Consider the following 14,853-nt stretch of genomic DNA (forward strand, 5'->3'; position numbering starts at 1 on the left):
ACACTTTGCTTTTTGTAGCTCATTTTATGGATGGGGATCAAGAAACACTCCTCACTAAAGAGAATACGCAAATAAATCTTCTCCAGTGGCTGGCACTAAGCAGTCTTCAAGATGTAATTCATACATTTGTACAGTCGCTAATTTGCATATAAGAAATTATTTGATTTCGACCGTCTGATCCATATCCCTGCAGCTATATGATATTGATTATTCCTGGGGAACATTTGAAAAGAGCTGCTAATGCTATGCTGACGGCTAAACTATTGAATTGCGAGTGCTGGGGAATTGTATTTCCTTACTTACTGATCCAATACGTAGGAAACGATCTGAGCTAAGATCTCCATTAATTACACCTTCCGCGTGCAGGGGCATAGAAAAAGCACCCTTGGGTTTCTTCATTTGTGTGTGTATGAGGCAGCCTATACTGGAAGTGGAACTGTTAATATTGAAGTATCTCTCTCGTCTTTTACCTTTTTCTAACAACACACAAATACAGCTGTACACACATCTAAACATGCACTCAACCAAGCTGTTATCCACAGAGATTCAGAAACCCTTATACACCCACATATACACCTACAAACCACACGGACGCAGTCCATTCAAACTCCACAGGCTATGAGTGCACTGATAAAGTGTGTTCCCCAAGTGACTCCCCTGGTGCACCTTGCACCAGCTACATGCACAAGATTGTCATGCCAGATTTGTTCGACATGAAGCGATGGGAAGGAAACATAACTGCAGGGAATGTACGATAGAGATGAACATCCAGTGTGAAAAAAACATGAAAGGGGTCCACAGAGCAGGGGGTTGTGTGATGTGTGTAACCAGAACTAGCTACTGCATTACTGATGCACTGTAACATATATATGTTGAATCACTGTATAAAAATCTATGTGTTTATATATGTAAGTAGGTTACTTTCATCAGTGTGAATTCAAGACTAAGGTTCTTTTGGAACATGGGTAGAAATGTCTTTTGGGAATGTGACACATTAGCATGAGTCTTTTTCTGACTGACAGCATGGAAACTTTCCGAGGAACATCACAGAGCTGAGTTTAATGCGAGTCTAACAACCATTAGTCTTGGCCTCGGCTCAGATATATAGGCACAGCAGCATTTCCAGATGGAGCGTTCTCCTCTTGACAATCATAAGTGTTTTATTTTGTAGAATTTACAGATTCTACTATTTGATCAAAAATATTTTCAACCAAGTAGTTGTTACACAGGGTTGCACAGTGGACCTGTGGTTAGCACTGGTGCCTTGCAGCTAGAAGAGCCCCGGTATGTGTTCCTGCATGGAGTTAGCATGTTCTCCCTCTGCATGTGTGGGTTTTTTCCAGGTACTCTGGCTTCCTCCTACAGTCCAAAAACATGCTGAGGTTAATTGATAATTTTAAATTGTCCGTAGGTGCGAATGTGAGAGTGCTTGTTTGTCTCTCTGTGTAGTCCTGTGATGGACTGGTGATCTGTCCAGTTGTCCCCTGCCTTCACCCTAAGTCAGCTGGGATAGACTCCAGCCTCTCCGTGACCCTAATGAGGATTAAGCGGTATATAGATAATGGATGGATGGACAGTTATTACACCTACATAGAGAAGAAAGCTGCAAATTTTAAAACTGAGGCAGAAAATCTAGAGTTATGCATTCTGTCCCATTGGGGATCCACCTAGACAGTGACAAAGTTCTGAGCCTTTATGCTAGAACAAACAGTGTAGTGAGAAACAGCTTAGGGCAAAGGGACTGTCAACAGACTCTATTAGGAGCGCCTCTGATCAAACTAACATCTCCCTTATGTACGATGCATTTTATTCTTGTGAAGAAAATGCTGGTTATGTATCTCTTTATTCCTCTTTTTCATCCGTCTCTTTTGTGAGCGATGCAACCTCCAGAAATTTAATCACACATACACACAGACACATGCAATCTCTGTAATTCTTCCACCTTCTTCTTTTGTCCTCCCCTTCATCATTTTCACTATTGAGCCCCTACCTCTCCATCTCCGGCTCGCAGCTCTTGATGAGTCACTGAGGAGAGACGGGGATTTGAGCGAAAACCCAGCACTCTGAACCTCCAGTGGAAGCCGATAATCCACAGAAGCGAGAGGTGGAGACGGAATTCAGCTAATACTCAAACAATTGCTATCAGTGCTGCTCCCACTAAGGTGACAAAGCCTTACACAAATTTTGCTGTTGTTGTGTGCAAACAGCAAGCTAATATCTGTGTAAAAATGACTATGACACAATGCGAGATGAAATCCTATGAATTTGATTTATATAGAGAAAAGCAACTTGTCTACTTGTGTTCCTGATGGCCATGTAGTCAACTCAGTGTGGATTTGTCTTAGCTGACAGTTGTGGGTCAGTCATCCTAAACTCAGTGGAATATATTTACCATGATTCAGTAAAATCCAAATTTAAATTTCACTGGTGCAAACAGATTGGCCACTGGTTCTTTACAGGTGACGGATAAGTTAATAATATGAGATGGTTTGAATGTTTACAGCATCAAAATTTGAATGTTTACTCAGTAAAGACAAAATAACATTCTGAACAACTCTGTGAAAATGTTGATAAAAGGAAGAAATCAAGGGATGAGGCAAGAAAAATTCCAAGTCACTGAATATCCCTTGGAGAACAGTTAAATCCATCATTAAGAAATAGAGGGGATATGAGACGTGCATGAGCCTGCCTAAAGAAGGCTGTCCTCAAAAAGTGAGTGACCAGAGCCTAGAGAGGCAAGCCACCAAGACAACCATGACTTCTCTGAAGGAGTCACAAGTTTCAGCAGCTAAGACAGGAGAGATAGTATACAGTAACTGTTGCCTGTTCTTCACCAATCAAAGCTTTATGAGAGTCTCAAAAAGAAAGTCACTGTTGGAAAAGGCTCATATTAAATCTCCACCAGAATTTGCCAGAAGGCATGTGAGAGACTCTGAAGTCAACTAGAAGGAGGTTCTTTGATCTGATGAGACCAAAATTGAGCTGCAGATCATCACCAACACACCATGCCACCTCCCAAAACATTATTGCAGGCCAAGTTCACCCCCTCATGCAAACGTCGCCCACCAACATCAGAAGCCTCCCCCAGCAGGACAATGCACCCTAAAACACAACAACAAAGTGCCCACGGCACTGACCTGGCCTCCAAACTCCCTAATTTAATTGAGCATGCATGGGATGAGCCAGAACAAATCCGATCCATGGAGGCCCCACGTTGCAACCCACAGGAGCCAAAGGATCTGCTGCCAACAGGCTGTCAGACTGCCTCAGCTGTCAGTTTTGGTAGTCTCAGTTCAAAGCTTGTAAGGTTATAATAATATATAATAATAATATGATATGCGTTGAAAATCTAACTTTGGTATTCAGACAATTCTGATCAAAAATTGTCTGCAATTTGTGCTAAACAACTGCCAAAATACTTGGAGCTACCATTGTGGAACTGGAGGCAAAGAGTTACTTCTTCTTTGGCAAAACTATCTTTGGCCAAAATTTACCATGGAGAGCTTAATACAAGTGAAGAAATCACCAGCTGCCAACTTCAATGTTCCCTTTTCATGGCTCACTATGACAACTGGGTAGTTTTGTAAATGGCAATTCAAATTGTGGGTCATTCGATTTGAAAATTAAACTCCTTCACAAGTCAGAAATTTCTTGGCAGCTTTCAAATGATCACAAACACGGTTATGTCAAAGCACAAACCTGCATGAGGAGAAATTTTTCTTTTTTTTTTTGTTAGCAAAGTTCGTGCCAATAACAAGAGCTGTAGCTAAAGTTACTACAAAATATAGTAGCTGAGTTTTGCTGGTCTGTTTGGAAAGTCCAAAGCCAAAATAATTAAAGTAAGTTTTTAATTTGGCAATGTTGGAGGTTTTCACATGAAAGGTCTGCCAGAAACGGCATGTACTCGATGAAACAGGAGACTGTGTGTGTGTGTGTGTGTGTGTGTGTGTGTGTGTGTGTGTGTGTGTGTGTGTGTGTGTGTGTGTGTGTGTGTGGCTCTGCAGGTGGTGAGCGGAGGCTTAATGAAAGGGCCAGTTGTTTTTGCGGGGCTGATTTTGCAGAGAGCAGATGGATCGGTCTCTCAGTCTCTCTGGTTTCAATCTTGTCCCACACTGCTGCTGTCGCCCCATTTAACAGCCAATTTCCTGCCAGCTCATCACAAGCACACATAAACACGCACACAAACACACACAAAGGAAGGCAGCAGCAAAAACAGTGTGAGGTAGCAGACCACAGAGACGCGCATAAAGGGAGAAAAGAGGGTGAAACAGTGGGGCATGCACACAAACAACGGTAGCCTGGCGAACTAGATGACAGAGACGCAGGCATCTTTTGTGCATCGACAAGCACAAAGATATTTAAAGGATGCAAACAAACACACACTCACACACAGTTAGCTCCTGTGGGTATGCATGGCTGGACACTATGAAGTTTTTAATGAGCTTGCTCCAGATGTCTTCCTAGGCTGTAGCGAAGGAGTGGTTGATTAATCAAATACATTTTACTAAGAAACACTGACACATACGCACTAATCCTAATTTATCACACAAACACAGTAATCTCAATTTATCACAAACATAGTAATCCCAAATGACCCCCCACCCAACCCCTCTCTGCCTCCATTATCTCTCTCACACACACTGCTCCTGCGCTTTAATATGTCGCCGTATCTCCGCATTCATTTTTAAGGCTAGTGCTTTCTGCTTCCATTTTCACAGGTTCATCTTTCTCTTCGACAGTCTACATACTCGCTCACCAGCACCTGAGTGATTCACACTTACAACGACACTTACACCGTCTTTCACTCGCTGTCACGCCCACGCAGACCGACACATGGCGAGCTTCAGCTGCAGCAGAACGTACACACAAGCCAAACACATGTGGAAATGCCCTCAGAACACAGGATTTCTTATTTTAGCTCCAGCCACAGTGAGCGGTTGGCCCCCGCAAAATGACCTCTGACTTTCAATCTTCACACCTTGTACAGCAGGAGATTACAGTGGCATTGTTTTTTTTTTCCTCCCTTGCCATTGGCGGTCAGCCTACACTCTGGGTCATGTGATATTGCTGGCTGGCCACTGTATTAATGAGATTGAACTGGCGAGATATGGCTTTGCTGGACAAAGGCTTCCCTGTCCATGCAATAAAAGTGCAATAACCAATGTGCTGTGTGCAGTAATGTGGAAATTTTTGCTTTTTAAGGTCATATTTATCTAACAGTTATGTCTGTCGGGGAAAAAATACCAGGCTGAGGTATACGGTGGAAAGAAAACAATAAGTGATCACTTAGAAATCATTCAGATTTAGTTGAGCATTTGTCTGGTAACACACAAATTATTGCATTATTCTTGACCAAACTGCAGTGTTGGTTGAAAAAAGTAAATGAACCCCGCTTGCTAATGACATCAACAAAAACTAAGGAATTTGCTACGTTCAGTCAATTAAAAAAAGATAGGAGGTGTATGGAAGAACAACTTACATGTAAAAAAAAAAAAAGCATTTTGGGTTTGCCGTTCACAAAAAGCATTTGATGATGTGAAGCATCGAAAAAGACTCTCCAAAGACTTGTCATCAAGAACTGTTGGCATTAAGTTGGAAACAAAGAAGCAATCTCAAAAGATTAAAGCTATGCTTCAGTCAATGGACAAACTATAAATGGAGACAGTTTAGTGCTGTGGCTACTCTACCTAGAAGACCAGCTAGGACGGCTCCAAAAACCAATAAGGAAAGCACACTAAGGAACAAATAAATCCTAGAGTAACAGCTAAAGATCATAGGAGTTTACTGTGTATACCTTCATTGTTGCATGAAGCAGTGTTCCTGTCAGGAGACTACTCATGAACTTAAAATACACAATTCATTCAGAAAACTAGGTCATTCCAAAGACTTTTTACTACTGTATGTTAACTGGGATCTAACAGGAATATGCCGTATGTCTGGGTCAGACGGGCAAATTACATGTTTATTTGGGTTTTTCAGGTTAACAACTAATCAATCAACCATTGCCGTCCTCATTTATTGACTGAAAATTGTTTAAAAAAAAAAAATAGCACTGTGATTGTGACACGTAAAAGTTTCAGCTATGTGTGAATTCTTAGAACTCCACTGATTCAACAGGCGTTAAACTGAATGGTTTAGTCTTTTTAAGGCAGATCAAAATGTTCATTAAGAGCTATCACCTGATAGCAACTCCAAAGTTTGATATGTTCTGTTCTGACGTTTCAGACCTTGTGGCAACACTCAACAACCACGGACTCCACTTGAACCCAACTCTAAAAAAAAGAACAGCTTTTCAGCTGAAGGGTATATGAATGTAATGTTTTATAAATTCACTGGTTCTGGCTCTGCAATGGCATTTACTTTATGATTTCTTTGCCTTATCTTGATATACCGGGCTATTTCATACGTACTTTCCCGTGACAGGTGGTGCAGCTTTGACAAAGCGGCACATGACAGTGAAGCGCCAGCAGGACCACGGAGAGTTATAGCATTGTAATATGCAGTGACATTACAGCAATTTTAGCTCAGCAAAGGAACTGTTTACACACACACACATACAGCACATGTCAGTACCTTCTGTGCGGATGGTGAAAGGGGAGTCCCCCAGTCTCTTGGCTGAGAACTGCCCCCCCAGAGAAGTCATTAGAAAGCACAGGCTGAAGAAGCCTATTCCCACCACGAATATCCTGCAACACAGGGGGGAGGAGAGAGGAAGACGAGTTGAGACAGAAGTGACATATTTATTGGGAAGGGCAGGTAAATGGATGTTTTGGGGGAATAGTTGGAATATATGAAGAGGAGGTGGGAAGTAAGGGAGAGAGAAATGGCGTCGGAAACAGACAAAAGTAGGAATGCATGTCGATGAACAATTATAGAAGACAGGTTTTGCAAGACAAAATGATTGGCAGAGAGATAAAAAAAAATGAGGGAGGAAAAATAAGAGGATGCAAGAAAATGTGGAGGGGGAAAATGAACAGTGTCGGGAAAAATCAAGCAGCAATTCCAAGCAGCAGAGCATAAACAGAGCAGTCATAAGATGTAGAAAAGTGGAATCTTGAAGCAAAAGGGCACTTGAGACACACTAGTGTTGTGCTGTTATCACTTGGCAAACATCTAGGACATCTGCCAGAATAAGGGTGAGCAGTGTGCTCCAAAACGAAGGTGATTATTTATGTAATATGAGAGGGGAAGGGAGGAAAAGGCATGTCAAGGAGGAAAGGAAATGTGAAGGTGTTTAGTAAGAGAGTAGAGAACTATGAAGTCCTTAAAAACAAACTGTTCTCAGTCACTACGCTTTCCTGAAATGCACACAAACTGGGTCAACAACAACACTGTACGATGTAATACAGTCTTCAGTGTGTGAGCTATTGTACACTGTGTCATCCTGAGTTATTAAATTCGCTTTCCAGGTCACTGCTTCACCGTATGGAAAATGTTCTGGTGGATGACAAAGCATTTAGCTGGTCTCAGGTGATTATATTTTGAAATACATTTGGAATGTGGCCTCAGATCTAAAGTACAGTCCCTGGATTCATGATAGAAAATTCTGCTTTACCCCGCTTTGTGGGACCGATCTGATGTTTTCTCCCGTACCTCTGAGGAGAAGAATAAAAATCAGGCTCTGTGACGATTCCCCCCTTGTTAGACAGCCATAAGAGAGTCAAATATTTGACTTCAAAGAGTTGAAAATCAGGTCTTTTGTGTCTGCGTAAATTATGCCAAGACACTTTGGGAGAAACACTTGAGGAAAAGCTGTGTGGGATTCTCATCCAGTGGACAAAACACCAGTCAGCCTCCACAACTAGCAAATCAAGACCTACTTTTAAAATTCTTTCTGCTCCACTGCTAACCCCCACAGGGGAATATTCTTGGGAGATTTTGAATAAATAGTGCAGCACAAAGGCAGATTTACGCGACAGTAAACAAGTAAGACTACAGCATTCGGTTCAGCTGCTGAAGCCATTTTCACAGATTTATTTAAATCGTATATATTTATGTAAACACACTGTAATTTCTCAGAAATATGAAGGTCAAATGGCATAGATTGTATCAAGAATATTATGAGCAATGTCTGTAGTAGAAATGTAAAAAAAAGATGTGATCTGTGATCTAATTATCACAGTTCACTTAAATTTAATTTCAGGCCAGTCTTGCACAGGTACCCTTAACTTCTGCACTCAAGGTCGGAAAATTAAATCTTAACATAACAAATGAATGAATTATTTATCCCTATTGCTTTCACTCTGAAGCCAGGCGGGAGCTGTTTGCTAGAATGTGTGTGAAATCTGACAGTAATTCCTAGAATTGTAAGTAGCTCCTGTCACGCAAACCTCTGAATTAAACCCCCTTAATATTTATGCAGCCGTAAGAAATGAGCTCCTATCAACAGCGAGGAAGAATGGCCACTTAAAAGCACATTTGCTGAACTGATCTGATTGACCCAAATGGATGAAGATGATGTTGAATAATCTGTTAAGTATAGAGCTTTGGTGGTTTGGCAAGTCCCCAGGGTGAGTTTGTATTCCAAGACAGAGCCAATGTGTCTTGTCCTGTAATACACTCAGGTGGATTCAAGGACGGCCAAAAGGATGGGACTCCTTTAAGAGGAACTTTTTATTCTCTTGAACATATTGACACTGAATGATCATAATCAAGGCTTTAGTCTAATGGGTGGCATCAATCATGATTACAGCTATCTCATCACCTGCAAGAAGTAAAGCAGCTAAACTGACATTACAGTTAAATTGGTCATTTATCATCGTTTTCCACATATTTTGTAAGCAAAATGGGGAGATTACATTATGAGCTGTGGCTGCAACAAAACAAACAGTGCTTTGTGCATGAGAACATGTTAAATTGAAGCTTCCCAAGTTGCCTTAGCTTAATTTTCTCGTGGAAGAAGCACATTATAAAACAACTGGTTAATGTGATTATCACTGTGACCATCAGGATTGCAGCAGCAGCATGTCAATGACCGCTCCACTGATTTAGACAAGAAATAAAAAAACGACAGAGGAAAACCGTGATTGCAGCCTTGATGTCAAAGCCCCGGTATCTCACCACACATGCTCATTCTCTATGCCCTCTCATTTACCTCTCTGCCTCCCCCAGCAAACTGAAATATCATGAAATAATAAAATATTCTCCCCATCTGTTCCAGGCATATTGTGGAATGTATTAGAATGGCTCTATCATTGTCAGAGGACCAGAGCGCAGCCATACAGTAGCTGATGTGGATCCAATCATATGTAATCATTGTAATCAAGGGATTATTTGACATCAACTTTCACCTGCATGGATTATGCTCTCACTGTACGACCATCTAGTCAACAAGCCAAGTGAAGGTAAAGATCCAAATTAAAATCACTGACCTGATCTAGGGCAAGTTATACACGTCAGCTGCACCATTATTTGCTTTTCATTGCCTTTGTGTTATTACAGTGAGAAAAACACAAGTGGCTCAGTGGCAGGTTGAAAAGAGAAAAGGGTCACACAGAGGGCAGGGGAGAAAATTGGTTGATTTTATGGGTAACCATAAAGTTTTTGTCATCTATTCTTTTCGGTAATCAAATAATTTCTGTGTGAAGACAGGACAAAGGCTGCAATGTTTGCAAAAGGTAGAGACTGATGGAAAGACAAAGAAAGAAAAAATATGTTCAGCTCATGTGGGTGTGCAGAAACTGATCCGGTGCCATCCTAGGGCAATCGCCTCTACTCTTATCATTTAGCCGTTTTTCCAAAGTGGCGTTAGGTGGGTGATATGAGAGGATTAGGCCTCGGTCCTGCCTGACGAGTCTTTAATTAACAGGCTTAAAGTAAATGCTCCGCTCCTTATAATTGGATCAGAGGGAGAGATGTGAGATCAGCTAGCTGGCTTCCTCGCACATACAGACTTATCAGATTTTGCCTCTAGGTGGATGATTTTGAGGAGAGAGCGGTTCTGCCAGCCGTGAAGGAGCCGTGGTGTAGGTGTTAGCTGTGGCGTTTTCCAAGAAACTTTTCCTGACAACTAAAAGTAGCCTAAATCCTGGAGAAGATTCAGATCTCCTGACACACGGGCTGCATGGTAGCTTTCAGTTTTCCTATTAATTACATAAAGACAGGGGCTTTTTGCCACTTCTACTCAACAACACAGTAGATGTGTCAATTAACAGTCCTGTTGAAAGTATGGTTTAGTATGCATTTACTCTTTACAGTGATCTGTAATGCAAACTCCACACCAGAACTTTATCTCTCTTTGTGCTTTCACGATTATTTTCTGTCAAACGCTATTAAACAAAGGCAAAACCATCCTGAAAACAAGCTCTAATCTAGTAATCTGGTGTCATTTACATTACCACAGCCTCTCATTGCCTGTACTTTTTTTTCTTTAACAAAAAGCTGCTTAATTGAATACATTACTGAATAGACAGCAGGTGCGGTACGATTGTAATAGCGCTTTTGCACCGCTGCTCCATCCCACTATACAACAGTGGTTGGAAATTAGATACAATGTGACCGTTTGGCAACCAGCTGTGGACATCCTCCAGCTTTGAACACCAGTGCTGAGCTAAAATTGGGAAAATATTCATAAATTTAAAGATTTAAATCATGTAATTCCTCAGGGTCTTTATGTATCAGTGCATCAAGCATGAAGCTGGTTAGCAGAGCATTGGTATGCAATGGACTGTGAGGTTTCAACTCCTCATGTGGTTAACATGTGCAAGGAAATCCCTGCCAGTTTTCTCATTTGTGTCCTCAAACAAAGCATAATGGAGCCATCCATGCAGCGAGGAGGAAGCTGGAGTTGTGGAGGTTTATTTACAGCAGCCAGATTTACAGCTGCGTGTTGCCTCTTTATCCATATGGATCTGGATCTAATTCATCTGGAAGAGCGAGGGAAGCATCTGCTGTGTGGGTGTTTGGATGAGTGACATGTGAGCGCACCTTGGCTCTACAGTATTTACACGTTGCCCCATTAGAGGAATTTGTCAACGCTTTGCGTCTCACAGTTTTGGGACATGTGTGTGAGGGAAACATATGTGCAGCTACAATACAGACAATGCTGGAGGGGAAACTGTGCACAGATTCAGCTCTTTGTCTCTTACCTGAATGGTTTGAACGTTACTAGACATCTTCTGACCATTATTTTACCGTCGGTGCTGCCAGTAATCATTTCCCAAAACGAGCGACCCCTGACATTGTTGTTAACCTCCCGACCTGGAAGTTGACGTGACCAAACATTTTCTGTTTTGTTTTTTGCTTCTTCTTTTTTTTTTTTATCTGCGTCCCATCCAGAGGATCCAGCCGCAATCAACTCGCTTGTTGTGGATAAAAGCTGCTCCCATCAGCGCTTCTTGGGTCATCCGGGAGAAACGGCAGAAAGTTTCATTCAGCAAGTCTCCTCATCCGTGTGCGGAAATGTCATTTAGAGCGTTATACCAAGAGAAAACGGGGAATCAGGGGGAGAAGAGGAGCAACAGAAGAAGAAGTCGCCGCCGGTTGTGTCGACCGCTGGAGTCATATCCGATGTAGAGTCACCCCGAAACAAAATAAAATTTAGAAAAAATGGCGTTGTGGGGGAAAATATGTTGAGTTAAACGTGTGAGTCGGTTGAATATCTGCGCTTTCTCTCTGGAGGATTGCAAAATAAAGACGGGAGGCAGCTTCGTTTTAACTTCGCAGCGAAGACAGAGCGAGTGAGGCCAGTCAGGCAGTCAAGTCGTTCACGTCTCCACGGTCAAGTTAGAGTTAATTCAGTCATGAACGTCCGGGTAGTCTTTTCAAAATAATAGCCTTGCTGAGCAGGGACGAGTTGGAATAATTATAGGAAACAACACAAAAAAACAAAACAAAAAAACTAAATAAATTAACAATTAAAAATACATCTTTAATTTATGTTTGTGATTTTTTCCATGTGAAATTGCTAATAGCCTTACTGAGACTATTTCTATTTATGACGGAAAACGACACAGAAATCCATATTAACAAGAAAAACTAACAAAAAACAAACGAAAGAAACAGGAGATTTGTGTATGTGAGTTTGAGGGGTTTGTGTGTGCGTGTCTGTGTGTGTGTGTGTGTGTCTGTGTGTGTGCGTGCGTGCGTATGTGTGTGAAATTGCTCAGTCTTGTTGAGCAGGGACTGTTTCTACTGTTAATGGAAAATGGCACAACCTTCAAATCGCAAAATCTGCCCTTTTATAGTCAGCCCTCTTTTTTTCATTTTAAATAAACCACTATCAGCATTAACGTCTGTATCCTATTATATAACCCTATAGTTTGGTCAAGAAAGAGTTAACAAAAATAACTATATAACTAAACATAGATTTGATAATAAATGTGACAAAAAGCTAAAACTATTATCGTTTTTATAATTATAATTATTATTATTTTTATTATTATTACTGTTATGTTAGTTCTGGTTTGTGCATGAGACAAACCTATACTGGAAACTGTAGCCTGCATAATAAAGACCTGTTAAAAGGTTTTTGTAATCGATTCCAATGGCACAATAACCTAATGGGGCAATCAGGACTCAAACCATAGTATTTTTTTCTTTTATTTGGGAGAAGATTCCCATAACTTCCTGTCTCACTGCAGCTTCTCATGTGTGACTTAACGCCGGTTCAGCGACACGGTGACTGACAGAGCCGGCTGGTCGGAGCCTCCGCCGTCGCATTCGCCTCTGCATGGCGCCATTTACGACTCTTAAATTTGAACTTCTGTTGTGACAGGAAAAGCACTCAAGCACCGCTCAGAAACCTCAACTTTCCTTGTTCTCGCCTCGCTATGAGTAAAACCCTTCACTATGGCGTACTTTTTCTCCTGTGCAGTCTATGCTTTCCTTTTGATGACTGACTTTTTCAGGTGTATTCTGCAGGTTGTGTTTGTTTTTAAAATAAGTGTGGGCTGACTTGTGATTCTTTAGTCTTGGCGTGTTATGATGCAGTCTGTGACTGTGTTTTTGTGGCTGCCATTGACTAACATGTGGAGCCCTGTTGGGAAGCATTTCAGCACCACGGACAGCGATATTGTTCAGGATGCATCAGCGGCATCTAGCGGTAGGTTGTGGTACTGCAGGACTAACAATAGCAGCCCTAAGTAGAAATGTATGAGAAACAAATTTTCAAGAGAGACTGAGATACAGTATAATGAGCATTTTCTCTTCTCTTTTCCTTTTCCACACTGGCCACATAGTTAAACACTGTACACCCATACAACACACAACTTACACAGAATTAGCAAACAGAGAGCAACCCAAGCTGCAACTCTACACCACCTTATTTTAAATGATGTGCAGTCAGTTTTAGTCTCAGCACAGATTTTTTACAGACTTTGTGGCCAGCAGAGCATTGGAGCAGAAATGGAGGGAGAAGGGGGGCTGGGGGGGATCTGCAGGGGACCAGACTGGAGATGACAGCAAAATCTCAAACTCCCTTCATGCATCACTTGCACTTGTACATGTGGATTTGACTGACAGCCCACCGCCCATGCAGGCTGTCCCTCTCTGCGGGTTGTGGGAATTGTTCTGCTCTATCAGCGGGAATCCGCTGGGCAAACATGGGAGTTTTACACCTTGTGTATATGTGTCTGTGTGTGGGAGTGCCTCTGTGTGCATGTGTGTGTGTGTGTGTGTGTGTGTGTGTTTGTGCGTGTGTGTGTGTGTGTGTGTGTGTGTGTGTGTGTGTGCAGAAGGCAACTTGGCTCACGCAAATGCCGAAGGACACACACATGTAGACATAATCGTCCACATGCTGCACACACAGAAGCCGAAATCACTGAAGTTCAAAAGCATTCTGTCAGACTCAGAAAATACCCAACGGCATGAGGCATCACCTCACTTCAGGCTCTTAAAATAGCAAATATAGACATTTTCTCTGGCCCACTCTGCCCACTTTTAAGAAATCATTTGGATAATCTGTCTGTACAATATTTGCATTTTTAAAAGGGCTAAGTTGGCCCCCTGCAGCAGAAAACTACATTGTTTTCAGCCAAATTCTACAGTGGTGAAAGTGTCACAGGCTCACAGCTCTAATATGCAGCTTTTGAAAGTCCACTCCGCCTTTCCCTCGGTTGGATAAGTTCCCCCAGAAGCAGTTGTCACTATTGTTAATGAGCTGTCTACCTTAAAACAGAATGTAGCCTGAGGCTGAGCGAACCAGCAGCATCTGTAAAGCCACTGCAGCCACAGAAAAAGCAGGAAATCTGTATTAAAAACAAAAGCTACTCCCGATGTTCACAACACTTTCTGAGCTGCACAGTTGGTGTTGTTGGATTTTCATTGCTTTGTTTCTGTTGATGCTTATAAATGGGTTTCCCACTAAGCTCACTGGTGGCCTGCAGGAATTGATAGATATCTTAAATGGTACTGATGATCACAAAGTCAGTTCCAGGCCATGGGAATAACGCATAAACATAATGTGTAATTTATCCTGTTGATATATTACTTTATTTGCTTACAGGCTTTGCATAATGTACTTCTGCAGCCAATGCCAATTTTGGATATACCCTAAAATTGTATATACCCTAATGCTATGGTTACTATGTCCTGCAGGCCTATACAACCAACCAAATCTATTGCCAATATGACAGTTTTGCAAATTAGAAGAAAATACTGTCGCAGCCAAAGACCAATCAATATTCAGTTTCAGATGGGATCCAACACAGAATGTAATGATCTCTCTGTCGCATGCAGCAGATTTGGAGACAAATGCCAACTTAACACAGTTTAATACTGAGGTTGAGAATGTGAGATGTAAAGGATGAGTGGGCCAGAGACGGTTGAGAGCCCAAGCAGTACTGTTCAGTGGTTGTGGCTGACAGAGGATAAAGCGTGTGTGTCTGCCTGGGTTAGCAGGGTTATTGGCTAGGC

The 14,853-nt window shown here is 41.7% G+C and overlaps 1 protein-coding gene across 2 annotated transcripts in view; it reads right to left on the reverse strand.

The window, feature by feature from the left end:
- LOC111564240 (alpha-1,6-mannosylglycoprotein 6-beta-N-acetylglucosaminyltransferase B-like) overlaps positions 1 to 14,853 on the reverse strand; it is a 161,116-nt gene that overhangs the window by 106,445 nt on the left and 39,818 nt on the right. Inside the window, exons 1-2 of one of the 2 annotated variants that reach the window (XM_055010233.1) lie at positions 11,088 to 11,699; positions 6,574 to 6,686 (exon numbers count right to left, since the gene is read on the reverse strand). In XM_055010233.1, the coding sequence (XP_054866208.1) occupies positions 6,574 to 6,686; positions 11,088 to 11,155 (181 nt within the window). In that variant the 5' untranslated portion in view covers positions 11,156 to 11,699. Of the gene's footprint in view, positions 1 to 6,573; positions 6,687 to 11,087; positions 11,700 to 14,853 lie in introns of those variants that run through there. The other variant, XM_055010232.1, reaches the window with a different exon arrangement.

The sequence above is a fragment of the Amphiprion ocellaris genome, chromosome 4 (genome assembly GCF_022539595.1).
Source record: "Amphiprion ocellaris isolate individual 3 ecotype Okinawa chromosome 4, ASM2253959v1, whole genome shotgun sequence".
NCBI lineage: Eukaryota > Metazoa > Chordata > Actinopteri > Pomacentridae > Amphiprion > Amphiprion ocellaris.